The 22,085-nt window shown below is 39.3% G+C and overlaps 1 protein-coding gene across 8 annotated transcripts; it reads right to left on the bottom strand.

The window, feature by feature from the left end:
• Nucleotides 1–1,917: 1,917 nt before the first annotated feature.
• znf532 (zinc finger protein 532) lies at nucleotides 1,918–21,695 on the bottom strand. 8 transcript variants are annotated; one of them, XM_056258310.1, is made up of 11 exons: nucleotides 21,363–21,455; nucleotides 19,277–19,337; nucleotides 15,774–16,959; nucleotides 12,126–14,412; nucleotides 11,117–11,298; nucleotides 9,210–9,386; nucleotides 8,064–8,226; nucleotides 7,477–7,779; nucleotides 7,209–7,321; nucleotides 6,902–7,043; nucleotides 1,918–2,670 (listed from the first exon to the last, which is right to left on the bottom strand). In XM_056258310.1, the coding sequence occupies exons 4-11, from the start codon at nucleotides 14,385–14,387 to the stop codon at nucleotides 2,152–2,154; spliced, it is 3,861 nt and encodes a 1,286-aa protein (XP_056114285.1). In that variant the 5' UTR covers nucleotides 14,388–14,412; nucleotides 15,774–16,959; nucleotides 19,277–19,337; nucleotides 21,363–21,455; the 3' UTR covers nucleotides 1,918–2,151. The 8 variants fall into 8 exon arrangements, with proteins under 8 accessions (XP_056114285.1, XP_056114289.1, XP_056114284.1 ...); XM_056258314.1 differs by lacking the exon at nucleotides 15,774–16,959; XM_056258309.1 differs by lacking the exons at nucleotides 19,277–19,337; nucleotides 21,363–21,455 and adding an exon at nucleotides 17,055–17,622.
• Nucleotides 21,696–22,085: the final 390 nt, after the last annotated feature.

Below are 22,085 nucleotides of genomic sequence, written 5' to 3'. Positions count from 1 at the left end.
TTTGAGAGTTAGGGTACAATGTGATTTATTTTAGTCACATTATAGTCAATGTCACCCCTGCTAACATGAACGCATCAATCACACCGTAGCGTTTCACGCTGGTCTCTTATTCTGAGAATCCGGACTTTTAATTCCCTTGTAACAATGGTGACCAAGACCAGCGGCTAACAAGAAAATGCTTTCAAGCTAATTAAAATAGGCCCAAATGAGATTCAATTAATTTCTTAAGTATACAAACTCCATACCACTTTAAACATGTTAGATATTCTGAATCAACATGCACCAATGCTACATTTCCTATATAGCATTACTTCAATGAGCTCATTGTTTCTGCCTTAAATTATTACATTGTTTAAATTAATACATTTTTAGCTGTGTGATTTGTATATGTACATTTCTGAAATACATAACTTGGACACAGTCACTTCTGATAACAGATCACTCTAAATTGTAATGTAGAAGACGCATGCATTTTCTGTAAAGCTGCTTTAAAACAATATGCATTGTGAAAAGCGCAATACAAATAAATGTGAACTGAATATTCCTGTTTATGTATCATTTATTAATGATAACAGTTTTTTTTTTTGCACAAACATAGAACAAGGTCTACCGAACATCAGCAAGACATTCTATAAAACAGAACAACCACTGTGAATGGCTTCTCTCATGCACATATGCGTCCTCGTATATCCAAAGGAAAAGGAGAGCAAAATACAGCGTTTCGAGATGGAATCAATGACAAATAAAAAAAGAACGACTGAATGAAACGTTGAAATGAAATGCTACAGCTGAGTTGGAGGGGTAAAAAAAAGCACAAAAAATTTTTGTACAGCTCAATTCACATTTGACCAAAACATTCATTTATAGTGAAGGCAGCATTTGTTGCTCCCCCCTGCCCCCACTTTTATCACACCAAGCATGTGAGTGAGTGGAACATTATACTTGAGAATTTTCCAGAACATGCTGCTCAAAAAAAAAAAAAAAAAAAAAAAAAAAAAATTAGGACGTTAATGTCAAATCTACATTTGGCTTTTGAGCGCCGGAGGCACTTGACCACAATGTGTAGTATATAAGCACTTATGATTTACTGATTTCATGAATGAGAAAACTACGAGTGGGGTGTCACGTACAATAGGAAAGAAACTTATGAATGAACATATTCATTTATACTTTCACATATCTGCAGAGCAAAGTGGCTTTGGATTCAAATGACAAATAAAAGCTTCCCAAAGAACCTCAAAATGAAATGGGCATTCATTTGAAATATGGTTCTTGATAACAGGCCAAAGCTGACCCACTGTAGTATGGGAATAATACAAAATCCAATCAAAAATAACTCAAAGGTATGATTTGGAACAAGCTGCCTGAGAAGAAATGAAGTGAGGAGAATCGTCCGGGTGTGACGACACTTTAAAGTTAAAAAAGCACATATTGATTCAACACGACCTCTTGGCAGTGGCTGAGATATATAAATTTAAAGAACTACTTTCATGTCTTGTTCTTCCGTAGTGCTAAATTATAGTACGTAGATTTGAATGGACAACTAATTGACAAGAACAGAAGCTTTCAGGCTCAATTCCATGACCCATTCTTCAGTCAAATGCCATTTTCGGCTGCTTTAGGAGATGCTTTTCCTGCTTGTGTTGTAAGTTGTGGACTGATTGTCCTTTTGGAGTGCAAAATGTCTTATTGAGAAGTGTAACTGTGACATTCTGTGCACTTTTTTTTAGCAGCAGTTCGGGATTTAGGACCGAAAGTGCATCCCAAGACTGTTTTGGACAGTATCTGTTCCCACGAGAAGACAACGAGAACAGTCTAAAATAGAAAATAAAAAAAAATCTATAAAAAAGGTCTATCCAACACGCATACAAACATCTATCATAAAGTATACAAAATGTGTTCTCATAGATAATTAAATACACATAAATCAGTTTTTAATATATTACACATCTTTAAACACACATTCTGTGTGTATAGATTTATACATTTTGTATATATATATGTATATTTATATATATGTATACGTATGCACAACAAATGAGCATACAAAGAGGCCAGAGTGAAGGAATACAAGACGTTCTCTATGACAACATACAAACAAATAATTCCTTGCAAACCATCATCCATCCACTAGGGGGCACTGCCTCACTCTTACTTCTCAGCTGTGCTCAGCCGTTTGGACTTAATGAAGGCCATTCCGTGTGTCCGCATGTGTGTGTTTAAGGCTCCCTCCGTTTCAAAAGTCTTGGAACATACTTTACATTGAGTATCTGGGATGCCGTCGTTGGCCTCTGGGTTGGGCGTGTTCTCCTGCTGACCGTTGTGGCGTCCGAGTCCTTGGGCTTCCTTCAACTTGTGCACAATGAACAGGTGTCGGGACAGGGAGTGGTGCGAGGTGTAGCACAGGCCGCATTCACGGCACTGGAAGGACGAAACGTCGGTCTTGTGCTGAGGAATGTGCTCGTGGAAACTCACGATGTCCTCGGTGGTGAAGCTACACACGGCGCATTTGTGTGTTTTGAAGACATTGATCTTTAGCTTCTTTAGAGGTTGTGAGGATGAGCTCTTGGACCGCTTACCAGGAGTCACGTCCCCTCCGGCCTCCTCCACTTCCTCTTCCCTCTCGGCATCCTCATCTTCAGAGTGGTGCTTTCGTTTAGGACTGGGTAACTGAGGATACAAAATAACAACAATGCTTCATGCAATGCTAAAATATTTAGAATGCACTGAAATTTAAAAATTCTGGTTTATAATGATAAGCTGATAATAATTTCATGTTCATGTTAGTTTCATGCAGATGGATGGCAGATATACACTGAACAAAATTATAAACGCAGCACTTTTGTTTTTGCCCCCATTTTTCATGAGCTGTATTCAAAGATCTAAGACTTTTTCTATGTACACCTATTTCTCTCAAATATTGTTCACAAATCTGTCTAAATCTGTTAGTGAGCACTTCTCCTTTGCCGAGATAATCCATCCACCTCACAGGTGTGGCATATCAAGATGCTGATTAGACAGCATGATTATTGCACAGGTGTGCCTTAGGCTGGCCACAATAAAACTCCACTCTAAATGAGTGCATTCACACCGGGCAGGAGCGTCGCGTGAGCAACAGTGAAGTGCGGGTTTCGGCGCCGATCGAGTCCATTTGTGCTGCGCTCAATTTAAGTGAAAGCACACTTTTGATGGACAAAATAAATATGATTTCATCCAAAAAGTGCCCAAAATGCACAGAATTGGCAAGTCTGGTGTGTTCTAACAAGAACTGAAGTAGGCTAGGCTATGTCAGAAAAGAAAATGAAGACTCAAAAATATTTACCCAATTAAACTTGTTTTTATTATTTCCCAATCGTTTCCCTGCACATGCTCCACTTGTCCTGTTTAGCTTGGCTGGACATGTGTCAGATGAGAGAAGAACTGTTTGAGAAATATAACTTGCCATTGATGTACAAGTGATTGCAATAGGCCTGTGTGTGTGTGTGTGTGTGTGTGTGTGTGTGTGTGTGTGTGTGTGTGTGTGTGTGTGTGTGTGTGTGTGTGTGTGTGTGTGTGTGTGTGTGTGTGTGTGTGTGTGTGTGTGTGTGAGTGTGTGTGAGAGAGAGAGAGAGAGAGAGAAATTTCTTTATACTGCAAGGCAATATTTATTTAATTTTTATTTGTTATTTATATATTATTTTATTGTCATTAACTGTTTTCATCCAGAAGTTTAGTTTGCTAAATATAAAATTTGTTGTAGTTGGATATTGGTTGTGAAAAGGAAATGGTTCCTCCATAACACTGCACTTTCTTGTGTGTGAATTTCCCACACCAGGAGTAATTTATATAGTTCTATTTTATAGTGATTATCTGTTCAAAAAATGTTCTATGCAAAATGTTCTATTAAAGAGAAGATAGAAAATTAAAATATGTGTGTGCTGTAAAGTAGTTTGAAAAAATTAAATCGGAATCGGCTAAAATCGGTATCGGCAGGTCAAACTCAAGGAAAAATCGGAATCGGGATCGGCCAAGAAAATTGTAATCGGTGCATCTCTAAGAAAAAGTCTTAGATATTTGAGTTCAGCTCACGGAAAATGGAGGAAAAACAAAAGTGTTGCGTTTATAATTTTGCTCAGTGTATATATACACAGTATATACTACCGTATTTTCCGCACTATAAGCCGCACTTAAAAGCCTTTAATTTTCTCAAAAAACAACAGTGCGCCTTATAATCCGGAGCGCCTTATATATGGATGGTGAACACACGTTCACCAAGACGGGGAGACAGCGCCGGGCGATTTACGCCACTATCTGCCAATGGATAGTGGATGCCTGGGCTGATATATCAGTCTCAACTGTGATCCGAGCTTTCACGAAGGCAGGAATAATCTCTTTATTCAGCCAGCTCACATACCCGTATTTACTTCGTGTTTTCGGCCGAAGTCCACAGTAGTTGTTTGTCGAGTTCGCGCGATCAAACCTCCTCCGTGTGTTCAACATCTGATTCGGATGAACTATCCATTTGAGCTGATATTCTCAGAACACCACACAGCACCGTCTTCGGCTGACAGCTGACAGTCTGAGTCTCCACTGTTGCTTAGTTACCAATGATCGCGCGCGCGCACTCGACAATCGCCTACTGTGGACTTCGACCGAAAACAGGAAGAAAATACGGGTATGTGAGCTGGCTGAATAAACATCATTTTTATTCATATCTTTCACATTTACCGCAGTCAGATTCACCGTGTTCACTCACATGGCTGTGCACTTGTAATGACACATTAAAGGGGTCATATAATGGTACATGCACTTTTTCAAGTTGATTGTACTGAAATGTGTGTTGGCAGTGCCTGTACACAACCATCATATAATGATAAAAATCCATCCAGTGTTTTTGTTTTAATCTCCTTATATGTTTTCCCCTGCCTCAAATCGAGCCGTTCGACCGTGTGACGTCACAAGCTCGCACGCCGCTCCCACGATTGTTGAATGACAGCCGGGTTTCAACACAGACCCGCCCTCGCTCGTGAGAGCTGTCAATCATAGTCTGCGCGGACCGGCTCGGCCATTGTTGATATGCTGGAGCACTGTCTATGAGCAGAATGGCGTCTAAGCGATTGTGGTGTTCTGTTCTTGGGTGTAATAACGAACACAGCAGTCATTTTAATGTTCCTAAATCTGAACCGCTGAAGACGCAGTGGCTGAGTTTGTTTTCGAAGGGAATATTCCCCACGAGCAACGTCAATGCTTTCATGTTTGCGCGAATCATTTCTCACCAGACTGCTTTATAAACGAGGATCAGTATAAAGCTGGATTTGCTAAGAAGCTGCTCCTGAATAATAAAGGATCGGTACCAGCTATTCGTGTTCCTGCTGAACCTCTCTAGAACAACTGAAGTGAGTGTAACGTTTTATTAACCTTTATATTAATATTTATATCTTTGCAAATCGCTTGCATGCTTCACGATGAATGCGTCTAAGGTTTACACTCAGGGTACATTACTGGATGTTTTCTATGTACGACGTTCTCAATTTAATTCATAATCCCACGTTTATAATGAACAACGCGTTATGGTTATTGTGTTAAAAACGTGTACGCACAGAACAGAGGGGCGGAGTGAGCACAGCTCATGATCATTTAAAGTCATATGCACTGAAACGGCGTGCTGAAAACAGAGCTGTTTTTGACCAGGTAAAATAACTGTTTTCTTACAATACTAATGAGAATTTTTAATTAAAGTATATTACAAACTTTTAATTTAGACCCTAAAGAATCATATTAGCTTGTACAAAAATGGCATTATATGACCCCTTTAAGGTTGTTAAGAGGCTAAAAGCAGGTTTAAAACTTGTCCCGTTTAAGTCAACAGGGTGCAAATTTTAAAAAGAGGATAACACGGTGTAGGCAACACCGGTTTTTGTCGTTGTTATCTGTACTGACAGCACTCCAAATTTACAAAAAATGAGCTCAATGTTAAAATTGACCGGAGTTTTCCTTTAACGTTTGAACAACGTTACCATGGGAGTGAACGGAGTTGTCAGAACGCTTAATAAAGTTTGACTTTATCTGACTGTTTTGTTGACATTTGTTGACATCTAGTGTATGCATAACGCAAACCCAGTCAAACGTTTGACTGCAGTATCTTATGCGCCTTATAATTCCGGTGCGCCCTATATATGAAAAATGTTCTAAAATAGGTCATTCATTGAAGGTGCGCCTTATAATCCGGTGCGCTGTATAGTGCGGAAAATACGGGTATTTTGTTAGCCAGTCATTGTTTAAAAAAAACATTTAAATCTAAAATCAATGGTTTTTAAGGCATCACAGCATTTTAATAGATCTCAAAATTAGCGCGCACAATTAAATATGCAATTTTGACCTATATCGATAAATAAATAAAAGAATCTAATATACAATATGGTACCAATATATTGTGCATCTCTCATAAAAGACTATGACTTCATAAGGTCATTTACATGTTCATATACACTAAAGTTTTTTTTAAAGAAATGAATACTTTTATTCAGCAAGCATGCATTACATTGATCAAAATATTTCATTTTCAAATAAATGCGGTTCTTTTGAACTTTCTATTCATCAAAGAATGTATCATGGTTTCCAAAAAAAGCAAAATAAAAATGTTTTTAACATTAAAAAATGTTAAATATTTTTTATTGCTAAAATAAAATATGCTAAAATAGAAAACAGTTCTTTTATAATTGTAATAATACTTCACAAGTTCAACATTACTGTTTTTACTGCATTTTTGATCAAATGCAGCCTAGATGAGCACATTCTTTCGATAACACTACAAAAATCTTACGGATTCCAAACTTTTGAACTGTAGTGTACATCTGTCTAATGCATTTGAAACATTCTCAGACAATTCACATGCAAATGTGCTAGTCTGTCTGTTGGTTACCTGCTCTCTGCCCACGGTGGCCTCTGTGCTGCTGGAATCTGCTGGAAGCTTGGCCTCTGTGTCTTTGATGCCGTGCATCAACTGAATGTGTTTCTCTAGCAGCAGTCTTTTGGTGAAAGTGCGACTAGGTTCTGGACAGTGTCTGCGAAAAGCCAAGAGAGATCTGTTTGACACTCATAAAGGTTTGTGATTAGCTTTAGAGTAAAATGAAGAGTTTTAAGCATGAAAAGTGAACGACCCCTCCAGGCATGAGGGACCTAGAACTGAGTTCACAAGCATGGATGGTCCAGAAACACATGATACTCACAGACATGAGTAGACCTTCCGTAGACCCTTGTGTTTGATTCGGTTATGTCTACATAAACTGTGAGAGGAACTGAAGGACTTTTCACACTGTCGACACGGATGCTTTTTCAGTTGCTGGTGTAGCAGAAAGAAAAAGATTGATCATAATAATGCCTATACGTGTGTAATAATGTACATACATTGAATTAAAGCTCATAATGTGAGCTTTTCAGATCGTTCCTATAGCGAATTTGTAATAATAATTAGAGTTGTTTCTCATTATATTTTACCTTCCCATGCTCTCTTTTCATGTGCGCGATGAAGACTTCTCTCTGTGTAAACAAGCGGTCGCACTCCATGCAAGTCCAGCCAGGGCAGGAGGTGGACGATGGGACTTTTTTGGGAAGGTCTGTCCCATTACTTTTCTTCTTTGTCGAGGATGTTGGCTTCTTCTCTCCCTTTTCGAGGCTGTTGATAGAGCCACTCTCCTTGTTGTTATTTAGGCTCATGGAATTAGTAGGTTTGGAGCTGAGAGGGAGATTGATGCCCAGGTTTGGAGGGCCCTCGATGGTCTTTAAGGTGCCATGCAGGGACTTGAAAAAGAAAATGTGTAATATTATAATATATTTTTTAAATTAATGAATATTTTAAAAATACAATTGTTCATATTAAATAATAATAAAATGGCAACTGTTAAAACATTTTACTCAAGATTTTAAATTTAAATGAATTTACTTTATTAAAATGTATATATATATATATATATATATATATATATATATATAAGATTTTAATTGAAATATATTTTAATGGCCTGTTAATACAATTTATTATGGCAAATGACAATTAATTAAAAAAATTGATTTTACCCCCTTACTTTAATATGATCCAACATGAGCTGCTTTTGGGCGTAGTGCACCGAACAATCTGGACACTTGAAGACAGACACTTTCTGATTAGATATATGCTGGTCAAAGTGCGTGTAGAGCAAAGTCTGCTGGGTAAAAACAGTGTCACACATGGAACACTTGTAGATCAGCCTGCAAAACAAAACATAATACATTGCCAATGAAAAGAGTACTTTCTAAAATATTTGGTTGCCTGTTCCTACTTGTCTAGGTGTACATTCCTACTTCTCATTACAAGGTTAAATAGCTCAGGCCGAACAAAACAAACAACATTAAAAATCTAAAGCGTAAATGCTGTGTTGAAGGAATTATGCCATACGGAAACTTGTCAGCTCATTTATGCGTCTGACATCTGCATTAAACGCTCACGTTGTCAATAAAACAGCTGATCATGTTTCCAACATAGATACAGGTAACACAGGAAGTGCAAACAAACCATCTGGCCTTTTCATTAAAAGTGATGACAGGCCTCTTCGGGGGGAGGGGGGGGTCGAGTTCAAATAGAGGGCACAGTAATTAAAGCCACCGAGCATAATTTCTTTCTGCACCTGAAAAGGTCAGTGGCGTATGAGTTCTAAACGAAGCGATTTGACACACCTATTGAGTTTCTCTCCACTCTACTACTACTAAGAATTACTGCAAGCTTGTTTTGTCAGAATGATGGCAGTGTTTAGTGCATGCGTGCATTTGCACGATAGGAAAATAACACTGAAAATGGATAGTGTTTTACCTTAGTGAAAAAACAAAGCATAAATATCCAACAGTTTCATCTGCAATAAACAATATTATACAGATCTATGAAATACTTGTTTCTGATTGGTATATCGTAGCACTCTGAGGTCAAATATTTTTCTATAATGACTGCTCAAACTGTATAACAGCCCATTATACAAGAAACACAGCTGTGTGGGTTTCACGTCACAGTGTTTCTTCTCACAAAATACAATTACTTCAACTCAAATCAATATTTCATGTCTTTTATTTACTCATATGTCAAGTAAAAAAAGTTTCCACCTTCAAACCAATAAGAAAGAAAAATAGAAACTGGATAAAGAAGATATGATGAATCACACACTCTTTTATAAATTCTGTAAATTTATAGAGAGATGACTCACTTAGGCTCTCCAATTTTAACTCCTGGATGCTGGGTGTAGGCGTGGGAATGTGTACTGGGGGCCGATTTAAAAGCCATGGGGCAGATTGGGCATTTGTAGAAGATTTCACAGTGGGACCCCTGAATGTGTGACTTGAGAGCAGCAACGTCAGCGAAGATGATGCTACAGTGAACACAGCTATGGCCAAAGAAGAAAAAAAAGAAAGTGTTACTCTTGAATATAACCTAACCGTCTTTTTTGTTTCCATAATCGATGCCAGTCACCTTTAATGCGGCATCAATCATGGGTGAATGGCGGAATAATAACAGTGAATAGCTCTGTGATTGCCATTTTGAAAGCATGACGAGCCCTCATTTCATGTTCCACTCAAAACCAATTAAACACTTAGGCAGCTTTTTTATTTTTTATTTCAATACATGTTTTATGCATAAATAGGAGCTTTTAAGTCAACTCAGAAATAAGAATAAAATGAGGTCAGTAGGGGTGGATACACTCATCTCACAATTTGGTTCAATACACAGGGCTCCAGACTAACTTTTCCACTGGTTGCACTGGTGCTACCAACTTTCTCAGTTGGTCGCACCAGCATATGATTTGGTCGCACCTTTTTTTTTTTTGCTACATGCCATGGGATTAATCAATGCATGCCGATGAATAGTGGTTTTAATGGACCAAGGCTAGCAAAGGCTTTCTGGGTTGCAGCAGAAATACCTGTAATATATTAATTATCATTGCCAAATTTCAGGATTTTCATGGATTTTAGACAATAATTTTAATCTGTAATTTTAAGCATTTTACATTTGAATTATATACAATCTATCTATTTACATTTGAATCATATTCTATCTATCTATCTATCTATCTATCTATCTATCTATCTATCTATCTATCTATCTATCTATCTATCTATCTATCTATCTGTCTATTATCATCTTTCTATCTTTTAAAAATCATTAAACATTCAAATGTATGCATTACATTTTAAAAGATTAGAGTATTATAATAAACTGATACAGATTTTTCGTTATCAAAGTTTATAGTTGTAACAACAAGCAGAAATCTCACACTCCTTACCTTCTGCATTTTATAATAATTTCCTTTTCCTCTGTCGAGCGATCATGAGAGTAATCGCTCGACAGAGGAAAATATAACCGCTGAAAAGACGTAGGAGGAAGGGGCTCTGTGTTTCGTGAGACCATTTTTATCATTTTTATATGCCTTAATTGGTGAATTCGTAATTGGCGCGTTTCACCATCAGTGTGTCTATGGCGAGTCACGCAGGCACTGCATGGGCTACTCCGCAGCCGAGACGACCCCAGGATAAAATAGTCTGAATATTTAACACTTATTATAGGCGTACCGTAGTGATTCAGAATGAGTCAAAAACACGGTTTGGAAAATGGATTCATGATGTAGCCTACTCGTTCATTTTGAACATAAGTTACGGACTGCAGCAGCTGATACAACGGCGTTCTGTTGCTCAAGCGTCCACTCGCACAAATGCGACCACATGACATTTTAACTCGCACATTCTCAAAAAATGGTCGCAGTCTGGAACCCTGATACACGACATTGAAGTCGTGACTCGATACTCCCATTATAATTTTTTCTTGTAAAAGAATGCATGATTTATAATTGCAATCAATTTGTCATATCCTCAATGTATGTTGCGGCATTTTTTAATTGTGATATATTGTGGCATCATTCATTGCTACACCCCTAGTGGTCAGTGAAAATAACTACAGTTTTGCTGATCTCCGGCTGAGGTTAAAAATCCCCCATTTTGTATTAATTTGCTTTGCATAAATAAATAAACAAACATCTTTTACATGAAAAATAAGGCCATTTCTATGAATCATGGAGATTGTTCTGGCCTTGACAGTTAAAAAGAGTAATGCAGTACTAACCGATAGCCCACTCTGCGTGTGTAGTGCAGGCAGTTCTTGGTCACATGGGACTGAAAATGGACAGACCGACAGATAGCTCCACATTCAGGGCAGATATATGGAGACTTGTGCTGATGGATCCGCAGATGGGAAGCAAAGCTACACTGGTTTGGCAGTAGCATTTGGCAAATGGTGCAGGTTTTCTGTTTAAGTTGAAGGAAAAGCACAAGCAAATTGTTAAAGTCTTTAAAGGGATAGTTCACCCAAAAATTTAAATTCTGTCATTGATTACTCACCCTCATGCCGTTTCAAAACCGTAAGACTTTCGTTCATCTTCGGCACACAAATTAAGATCTTTTTTATTAAATCTATGAGCTTTCTGTCCCTCCATAGACAGCAACACAACTACCAATTGAATTGAGTGGTTTCATCCTAATTTTCTGAAGAGACTCGATCACTTTATATGATGAACAGATTAAATTTAGGCTTTTATTCACATGTAAACATTGATCAGCGAACAAACAGAAGCTCAACCGAACATGCTTGACATGCGAGAACAAACCTCTTGCAGAAGCTGAAACGTGCTGCATAACACTTGAATGAATCTCATTGGTTCTTGAGCTTGAGCTTCTGTTTAGCACAACTAATGTGTGAGTTGATGAATGTTTATATGTGAATAAAAGCCTAAATTTAATCTGTTCATCATATAAAGCGATCATGTCTCTTCTTTGACTAAACCGCTCAATTCATTTGGATTACTTTTACGATCTCTTTATGAACTCTTTAAATCGTCAAAGTGGTAGTTGCATGTTCCGAAGATGAACAAAAGTCTTATGGGATTGGATAGACATGAGGGTGAGTAATTAATGAAATAATTTATTTTTGGGTGAACTATTCCTTAAACACAACTTTTAACTACTTCTGTAAATAAAAGAGGAAGTCAGTGTTGTAGTACTCAAGACTGGACTCTACCCTCTTCTGGTCTTGGCCAGGACAAAATAAACTCTTCACAAATAATACATACACCCACCTGTCCACCTGACTCGGGAGCCTGCTGGTAGTGCATTGCAAGAGATGACTCTTCCTGAAATGTCTCACTACACTCCAAGCACTTCAGATTTGATTTGCAGACCTTGGCGGTGTCCTTATCCAGTGGCATGGCAGCAACAACGGGGGCTGAAGAGGGTGCGGAGATCACTGTGGTTGGGTTTCCCTTCCCTTGACTTCCCACAATGGAGGATCCAAGATTAGCTGAAGAGGTGGGAGCGGTGGAGGTTATTGATGGCGCTAGGATCATCTGGTCAGCTGGAATTGGCTTCAAGATAAGATGTGAACACTGCATGACAACCCCTTTGTCTTTGTGTCCTCTAGCATGTGACAGAAGGCTGCACTTGTTGTAGAAGACCAGGTTTTTGCCGCAGTGATTGCAAGTGACCTCAATGCGAACACTTCTACGGTCATAATGCTGAGTTAGGCTTTTTTCTAGGGCAAAGGAATCACCGCATTCCAGGCACTTGTAGCCACGGGATGGTAAAGATATACAGGCAGAAGTTGGAGGGCTGAGATTGGGTACATAAACTGGCACAGGGTTAATGCTACTCAAAACCTTATTGAAGGCCTCTACCACTGAGCTCTGGGAGCTAGTTAGGACCTGGACCCGAGACACTTTCTTTTGTTGTTGTTGTTGGGCCAAAATGGCTTGTTTGATGGGTTGTTGAGACTTAGTCAGGACCTGGTGGAGCTCAGCTGCTGATGGATTTTGAGGCAAGAGATTTAAGTTAGTTAGGTGGACTGTCTTTGGCACAAGTTTGGTGTTTGTTAGGCTGGAAGCAGGCACCATGACAGTTTGTTGCTGAATGGCATTAGCAGCTTTGAGGATGGCACTGCTGGCACTCTGAACGGATGCCGCCGGTATGACAGTGGCTTTTACAGTTGTATTGTTGGCAAGTTTCAGATTAATTACTTGGGAGCCTGCAGTCTTGACAGCTGAGACGGGTAAGAAGGCAGTGGCCACGGGTTTGATGGTCATTTGTTTAGTTACCTCAATGGCAGAGCCTCCAGAAGTAGCTACTACTTTGGTTGGCAAAGTTGTTCTGGTGGGAGATGAGAAAACAGAAGTCGAGATTGGAGTGGACAGCAGAGAAGAGACAACATTGGATGAAGAATCAATACCTTTCTTCAAGACATCAGGATCAAACTCGGGCAGGACTCTGGTAACTGTCCTCTTAATCTGCCCTGATGATGTCTTGATCGTTTTGATGCGGACTTTGGGAATGACTGGTATGGATCCTGCTGGAGATGCTGGAGATCCTTTGCTGCTACTTTCACTGGTAACACTGCAAGGACTTTCGGGTTGTTTTAAGAGCATCTTCTTGCCAAGCTCCAGAGCTGACTCCTGCTCTGGTGATTTCTCTGTAACCTTAGGGATCTCTTTAGCCTCTCTGGGTGAGTCTTGAGGTGTGGCAAGGGATTCTGGAGACATTGCTTCTGTGTTAGCTTTCTTTGCACTGAGTGCTGCAATTGCAGCGATGCAGGATGAGAGCTTTGCAGATGATTTGGCCTTGGCTTGGGAGAGGTTGGTCGCACTCAACTCAACGACTGGTTCTCCAGGCTCACTTGCTTCTTGGGATCTGGAGGTTTCTTTGGAGGGCTCCTCAGTTTTTCTTGGTTTTCGAGAGTCATAAAGGTTTGAGTGTTCCACTGTGCCATTAGTGGTACTATTCTCAACTTTCATATGATTGTAGTTTCCATTTGTTCTTGGTCTAGATGGACCATCTGGTTTAGTGAGTTGAGAACGAGGCTCTTTAGCCTTTGTGCTCAGACCGGTTAGAGGGTTCGGTCTAAATGGTAAATTACTTTGTTTGTCGGCAGGGTCATCTACTTCAATCTTGTCGTCATCATCAAACTCCTCGGCACTAGAGATGGGACTAAACTGGTTGAATGTGGAGATATTTCCTGCCATCCCATGGATTTCACTTTTTTGAAGCTTGTCACTCTCTTCGCTGTATCTATTGTTGGGTGAAACAGGCAAGAAACCGTTGTGCAGTCCATTTTCGACAGATGTTGAGTGATGTTCAGTGGTATCAAAATTCCGGACGTTCTTAACAATAACACTAACCCCAACATCTGGACCAGACGAGACATGGGAATCCTCTTCATGGTGGGCATGGTGTTTGAGTTGTCCTTCATGATCATCATGGCCGGACTCAATGGCAGCCTTGGGATCAACCATGTCAGGAATGTCAAAGGCTGCAAGTAGATCATCAAAGTCTGGGGTTTTCATGTCGCCCATGGTCTTAAAAGAATGAGCTAAACACCTTTGAAAAAAAAGGGGAAAGACATTTTATATTACACTCTGTATTACAAATATAAAAAATTGCCAGTATTCTTGTCTTTAACATTATATTCTTGCGTTGAACTATGCAATATATAAAATGACCACAACCACAGCAAAATGTTTTTTCAAGGCATTAAAACGATTTAAAATATATGCACCAAAATGCACATTACAATCATTATATTATCATGCTAATATCTATTGATACCATAAAAAGCAACTCTTACTGAGATACAAATTGAGTTAAATACATGTAAATAAGAAAGGAAATGTGAATTATTTGGACATGACATACTGTATAGGAGTTTTAGTCTACCAGTAAATAAAACAGTATATAAAGGTGCTGAAAAATATTAAGAAAGCCCCAAATACAACATGTAAAACATAATCTAAACATTAAAAAAATAAAGAAACAGAAAACTGTTTAATAAGCCTAAGCAATTTTTGCACTAGTATGCAGGACCAAATCTGGAAAAAATAAAAGCAATAAATAAAAGAGATATTGATGATAAATGAATACATTTGTCAAATACAACAACAAAATGTAAGAATAACAGTTACAAATTATTAAAGAAATTAATAAAGGACTAAAATATGTAAATTATAAAATAAGGAATATATCAAATAAAAAAAATAATTTTAATTTTAAGAAGACCACATTGTGTGAATAATACATTTAGCAAAAAAACAAACAACAAAAACAGATTTGGGTTGATTCTAAAATATCAGCACTAACTAAAAATCAACCAACATATGAACATCAACATTTTGGCATATTTAAAGTGGTAAGAGAATAATTTAATTAAAAGAAAAAAGGAAAATAAAGCTGTGTTGTGCTAGTAGGGTTACCCCCCCCATTACTCCAGCTACTGCTGCTTTTATTGAAATGGAAGAGAGCAGCACTGCAGCCCTGCCTCCATTACAGCTAATAACATCTGCACGCACAGGGTATGCAGGGCCAAGACGGCCTTCCCCACACACAATGGAGCCAATGTGGTAAGGCATGTAAGCAGAGGAGCAGCAAACAAAAGACAGAAAAAGATATAACACAAGGACTAGAGTATTTTAATGAAAGACATTAAGCTGTTAAAGCCAGTATGGGGCCTAAACACATTTACAGCTGAGCAGCCTGATTTAAAATGAGGGTGCCGCTCACAGGAAAACAACTGTGATTCTCGGGTTTCTATCCGAGGCCTTTAAAATCAGGCCACTGTACGACACAGTAGTCCAATTATTTGAACAATATAGAATATCACACACATAATAAAAGTGAACACAGAGACACACACATACACATGCAAACATACAGAAGTGGAAACATGCAAATGAGCCACTCCTCACCCTCGTTGTTCCGACAACTACAGCACACAATCTTGCTTTGCTTCTCTTCTTCCTTCCTTCCTTCCTTCCTTTTACCACCTCCACAACAAAACATCACCACCCTCCTCCTCCTCCTTTCTCCCTGACAGCAGAAGGGAAAAAAATCCACTTTTTGCACTAGGCAGGGCCCATCAAGAAACGATCCACCAGGAGGGACACGGGACGGCACGCCAAAGACCATTCTGGATGGTGACCACTATGAATAACAGCACATAGTGACCCACGGTCACCAAATCTGCTCAGTTCTCATGGCTGCCTCCCGACCCTGACGTGCATAACCGTCTCACGGTGTGTAAAGACTGTCTTTCTAACATCCCTGCTCGGGGCTGTATTACTCCTGAAGACCCCTTTGCCATTTTGGCTGCCATGAAACAGTCAGCTATCTGCCTGTAGCACAGTGACTGTATTGTTTCCTAGCATCCTCGTCTGCCTCAAACCGGTTTCAGCCGGTTCCGGTCACCCTGCATAATGTGTGTGCTGCAGTGCAGCCACACAGGAGACACAGGAGCTGCCAGTTTCTTCATCAAATCTTCAATATTCCTGCAAAATATTCCTGCTTAGAGTGTGTGTTAATATTATCGAAGAGGTTTGTGTTCAGAATGCGTGTGCAATTCACGTTGCCGAGCTGAATCAAACGCTAGGCCTGAGAAACACAGACTATGGAGGACGTTTATGAAAAATACATGCACACCAGAGGCTCAGAGCTGGTTTATATGGATGGATGGATGGATGAGAGAAGGAAAAATGAAAAGACAAAAAGCAGATGCACATTCCAAAGGAAAACCACAAGCACTGTGTAAACCAAAACCACAAGATGAGCACCGTTTCCTGACAGAAGAAAACAAGACACAGAGACAGCAAGTAGAATTTAAACAGGCTCGGTACCTGACCTCTTTTTGATTGTGCCTCTCGCTTTTACCCCATTCTGCAGCACTGGACTGTTTCTACTTCCTTCTCTGCCTCCCCTCTCCCTCTCTCTCTCTCTCCCTCACTCTCTCCATGGTCCCTGTTCCTCTCTTCTAGCCAGTGTCCCTGCTTCCTCCTCTCGTGTTTTCCCCAGAAAACCAGTGAGAAACACGGATCTTTGTCAATTAAAATCAGCTGCTCGTCCCCTAATCCTCCAGCCCTGGGCAACCGTGTCCGGTCTCTGCCAAACGAGAGAGAAAACAAAGGCCGTGACACGTATAAAAACACACACACAGAGAGACACACAAACAGGGAAAAAGTAGGCTCTTGCCCTACCCCGCTTCTCCTCGGCCCTACTACCGGGAATCTTCCTGGAAAGGCTTATGCAAGACGTCAGTCCAGCCAGGCCCCATTCTGTATGAGTGTGATTTTTTTTTCTTCACTATGAGCCTGCTGGTTCCTGTTCTATAGGTCACTCTCTCCTCTGCAGATGCACGGCAGCGCAGGGAGGAAGGGGGCAGTGTTCTGACAAGCAGCCCTGGCCTTTTGTCTTTGCGTGCACTCGTGGGGGGGAGGGGGGATGCGGGATGAGACTCTGGCTCAAGACTGCAACCAGCTGCTGCAGCCAAAGAAGACAAACAGATTTGAGGAGAAAGACAGAGTGACGAGAGAAACAGGCAGTGGAGAGGTGGAGAAATAATGAGGGAATATGAGACGGGACTGGAAGGAGGGGTGTAAGGGGAGAAGGGAAGCTCTTCTGGAGTGACGTTTGCTGAGAGAACAAAGGCCCATGGTGGCGTTGGCTAGATTGAAGATAGAATGCAGTCGAATCATGTATGCGTGTTGTTTTTTCATGCATGTGCATACAGAAACATTCAATCCTATTGGCTCAGGCATATTTGAAGAATCCCCAAAGAATTATGATGAAATTAAGAATTAAAATGTATATCTACAATAATCATTCAATTGTTGTGGATGTTTTCTTTATTTTGACCCTGTCGCACCATTTATAAAGAAAGCACTAGATGTTCTTGTTTCTTCTACGTGGCCTTTGCCAAGCAAACAAACTAATCTGAGACACTTAAAGCAGAAAATACTAAAGTCAAAACCAACCAAATGCTATTACCAACACTAGAAAGACTAACCCATGAACTTATGAACTCATGAGTCACAAAGCAAATTCCGTTTTTTCTTCAAAGTCAACATGAGTTTCCATTTGCAACCTATGGCACTTCCCTAATCTGATGTATATCCATCATGTAAAACAATATTAATTTAGATTTCATTCATTCATTCGTACCAGTATGCAGGCGAACCAAATGTGAGTTTACAAAAATGTGATGTGATGACATCGGTAGTAAAGTCATTTCACAGGATAAGCAAGTTACAGCATTTTGATTTAAAGGTGCAGTGTGATCATTTTAGCGGCATATAGTGGTAAGGTTACGAATTGCAACCAACAGACGTTATGGTGGACGACAGGAAGAGATGTCGTCGTCTGAGACACCAGAGAGTAGCCAGTTAAGCAATGAGGTTTCTTTACAAAGATAAATTAAGAAATTATGTTCGCTTAATTTTTCAGTAAAATGATGTTATTGCAAATATTATTGTTACTTGTTCATCATTGTATCAGTGTTTTATTCGCTGACTTTAGCTAGCTTCTTTGCACGAAGAACAACATAGTGACGAAACGCGCTCTGTAGTAGTTTGTCCGTTTAGGGCCACTGTAGAAACATAGTGGCACAAAATGGCGACTTAACGTGTAAGGGGACCGCGGTGTATGTACTGGTAGATAGAAATGGCTTGTTCTAAGGTAATAAAAACATAACGGTTCCTTATGTAAGGTCTTTATACACCACTCAAAACATAGTTATGTATATGATATAGCATTTCTGTCAACATATCCTCCTAAATATTACACAATGCACCTTTAATATTACAAAGACATTTGTGTCCAAAAATCATTTATAACATAAGCAAGACATGCATGAAGAAAGTAAATGGGGTCCATTTTGATTTCCTGTTGACTTTAAATAAAAATGGATAGTTATATTCCAACTATAATTAATTATTACAAACAATATTGTTGACTGAATATTCAATATTCAATGAGAAAAAATCCAGGACGGGACTCGATTTTATCCATTTGGGAATTGACTGTATTGTGAAAAGTCGGCGTTACGTACCAGTATGCAGCCAAACCGAAAGCGAGTTTACAAAAACACAATGCCTAAAAAGTTATTTTTAAAGCTTTGCACGGCCTAAGTGATGACATCAGCAGTGAAATCGTTTCACAGGATGAGCAAGTTGCATCATTTCGATTAAATATAATTACTTTATATAAATATATTAATACATTTTCATTAAATCTAGGCGTTTTCTCAAAGGATCATTACCAATAAAGTAAACGGGGTCCATTTTGATTTCATCTTGACTTTAAATAAAAATGGAGATATTTCTACTGTAATGGAATATTAAAAAAATAATATTCGAAGAAAATGATGATCATTTCTCGTGTTATATAAAGAAAACATTGGTGGTTGCTCGTTGTGGCCTACCAGAGGATTCTTTAGCCCTGGACCCTGAATTATTTACAGGGAGGTTCACTTCTGATGATTTCTGGAATGAGAAGAATATATGAATGCATGTAGCTATTGCATAAAAACCCAACAGATTCAACGTCCAGAGAATGAAAACCTCCAATCATACCAGTAAACCATGACGGCAGCAATGCTATGGTAAATAAATGCATGTAATGTATACTCTCCACACTAGGCTTGGGCGGTATCCAAATTTTGATACCGTCAAACCTCCTCCCTATTTTACCGCGGTATACGGTATTACCGCGTGACTAATTAAAAATTATGACATAAGGCTCAGACGGCATCACCAAACTGTTGGTTTGTGCAGGGATGAGTCACAATTTTCGAATATTCAATTATTTGATTTTATTATAGAATATGGAATAGGTTGTGGGATTATTGTCTATAAAAAATCCCCATGTTTTTGTTCTGATGCGGTGGTGACACGTTCAACCAGAGGGTGGCGATGCCAATAATGCATCTAAAAGCTGTCAATCAACTCTCAGACAACAGGAGAAGATGCACATTGTCTCACACCAGAGCATGTGAGCGGAGTGGTAATATTTCCTCCAGAGCAGAGAGCGCATTTCTGAAGATCACGCGCCGCTCGCCCAGTCCACTCAGCGGCGCGCGCTCAGAACGCCCGCAGTGACATGCTGGTTAGAAAACATGTGAAGTAGGGCTGCCCGTGCACGACTAAAGTTTTTTTTTTTCTAGTTGACTAGTAGTAGTTGATTTAAGCCATTAGTCTAATCACATATTTATATTGATTAAATTACTTAAATATATATAGGAGAGAATGCTAAACCATAATGAGCGTTTTCGTAATATATTGCCTATTCTGCATCTCAAAGCACGCATAAAGCTTGGCACAAAGAACCGGCAAAAGTAATTATGCATGAAACATTTGAATTGTTTATTAATAAAAAACGTTCTATGTCAGTGGCTGCACAGATAAAGTTTACGATGCAGACTCGCATCTTCGCAGTAGTGAACGCGCATAGATAGAAATGCACACTTCATATGAATTAGCCTACAGAGAGCAGGCCATTTCTTTTAGTTTTTAATTGTTTTGTTTAAAAGTAGACATTTCAAGCTTATTATATATATACACTTCTCAGATATTTAAGGCATCTATCTTATACGCTGAGTTTCGTTCTTTTTAGGAGACGCGCTCCAGTTCACGCGCCGGCTTATATTGTCTAATATATATCCTTCTTATTTATTAATCCAGGCAATTCGTTGATGAAACATTGATTAAAATGAAGATACAATTTATGCGAAACGAAATTCACTTTAAAGAAAGGCTTTCTACAAAACAAAACGTAATAAGTGGTCAAAAATCATGTCTGACCCATTCCAAATGTTTTCCGATATTGGGCATCTTATGATCCTATCTTATTCATCTCATGCAGTTTCCTTTTCATATAATCAACATAGATGAAATAAAAAAAAAATAACAACATTATATTATTAAACATAAATATGAAAAGAAATGAGTTTTTTTTTAGTTTTTTTACTTATAACCTATTTAATAAGTGTCACACCGCTCTGCTGTATAGCTGTGTAGCCTACATGCATGTGTGCGTGCATATGGTGGAGGGGTGCGATTTTCGAATAATAATCAAATACCAGGCGATCTTCAAATATTATTTTTGCTTGAAATGCCCATCCCTGCCAAACTGCAGAAGTCGTGTTCTTCTTCGAGACCAGGTCACTCGGTGCGCAACCTGCCATCTTTCCCCCTCTCTCCCCCACTCTTTCTCCTCCACACTGTCACGTGATGACAACCACACATAAGCATTTTTAGCCATTAAATAAATTATATTTAATATTTAATCCTTTTCTCCTATATAAGTGCATTGGATTTTTTTTTATGACGGTATGACGATATTGAAACTGATACCGTTGCCATTTTTAGATCCCGCGGTATACGATATTACCGTATTACCGCCCAAGCCTACTCCACACTACACCCCATTATCAGCAACCCTCTTGGCCTTCCACAATGACAGCTATCAGAAGTATCAATTCAAAGAGCAAAGAACAGATGCTGACCTACCTGTGGGTTTTTGTAAGAAAGAGCTTTGTCTCAATTAAAAGCTTGCATGTGAGGGCTCTTCTTCTCAGCAGGGCAGCAAAGGCAAATATCAAAAGCAAGAAGGCCAGCCATGATTCTTGCTGTTGCACCACCAAATTCAGCCATGCACAGCATAACCTAGAATGACAGACATCATCAGTATGCATGAAAGAGGGACTCAGGAATACATTGCAGTGCTGTCAAAAAGCATTGCAAAACGTTGCTCATGGGTGCAAGAAGCCCTCATGACAGCACTGCTCTAAAATGATCGAGAATGCATGGCTTTCCCCCAGCCGAATACAGCAGTAACATGGAGAGGTTGCTGCCCACCCCCCCGAGATGTAAGCGCAGTCACATGACCGCCTGTGTCCTATTGATTCCTCAAATCGTGTAATAATACCTATGAATAATACTGCCAGCTGCAACATTGAACATTTGAGTTGCAGAACGTACTATGATCCCACCACGATTATCTCGCCCACCGCGGGGTATTTATTCGCTCTTTTTAACGGAAAAAAATAAGTTTCTTTTTTAAAAATTGGGAAGTGTTCTCTCAAAGCTTGACCATATTGCTGCGCGTTTCTGAAAGGTTTCGGTATGGAACAACATTTGCGTTATATAATCTCGTTTTTTGTACTTCACACTGCTTTAATAGGGTGAGCTGAGCTTTTTTGTGACCGTCAATCCCACAAGCCCTTGCGATTT

Source organism: Rhinichthys klamathensis, unplaced genomic scaffold, assembly GCF_029890125.1.
Source record: "Rhinichthys klamathensis goyatoka isolate OS25496 unplaced genomic scaffold, OSU_Roscu_1.1 h1tg000150l_1, whole genome shotgun sequence".
Lineage (NCBI taxonomy): Eukaryota > Metazoa > Chordata > Actinopteri > Cypriniformes > Leuciscidae > Rhinichthys > Rhinichthys klamathensis.
The sequence above is the reverse complement of the archived record's forward strand: the minus strand, read 5'-3'. Positions and strand labels throughout refer to the sequence as shown.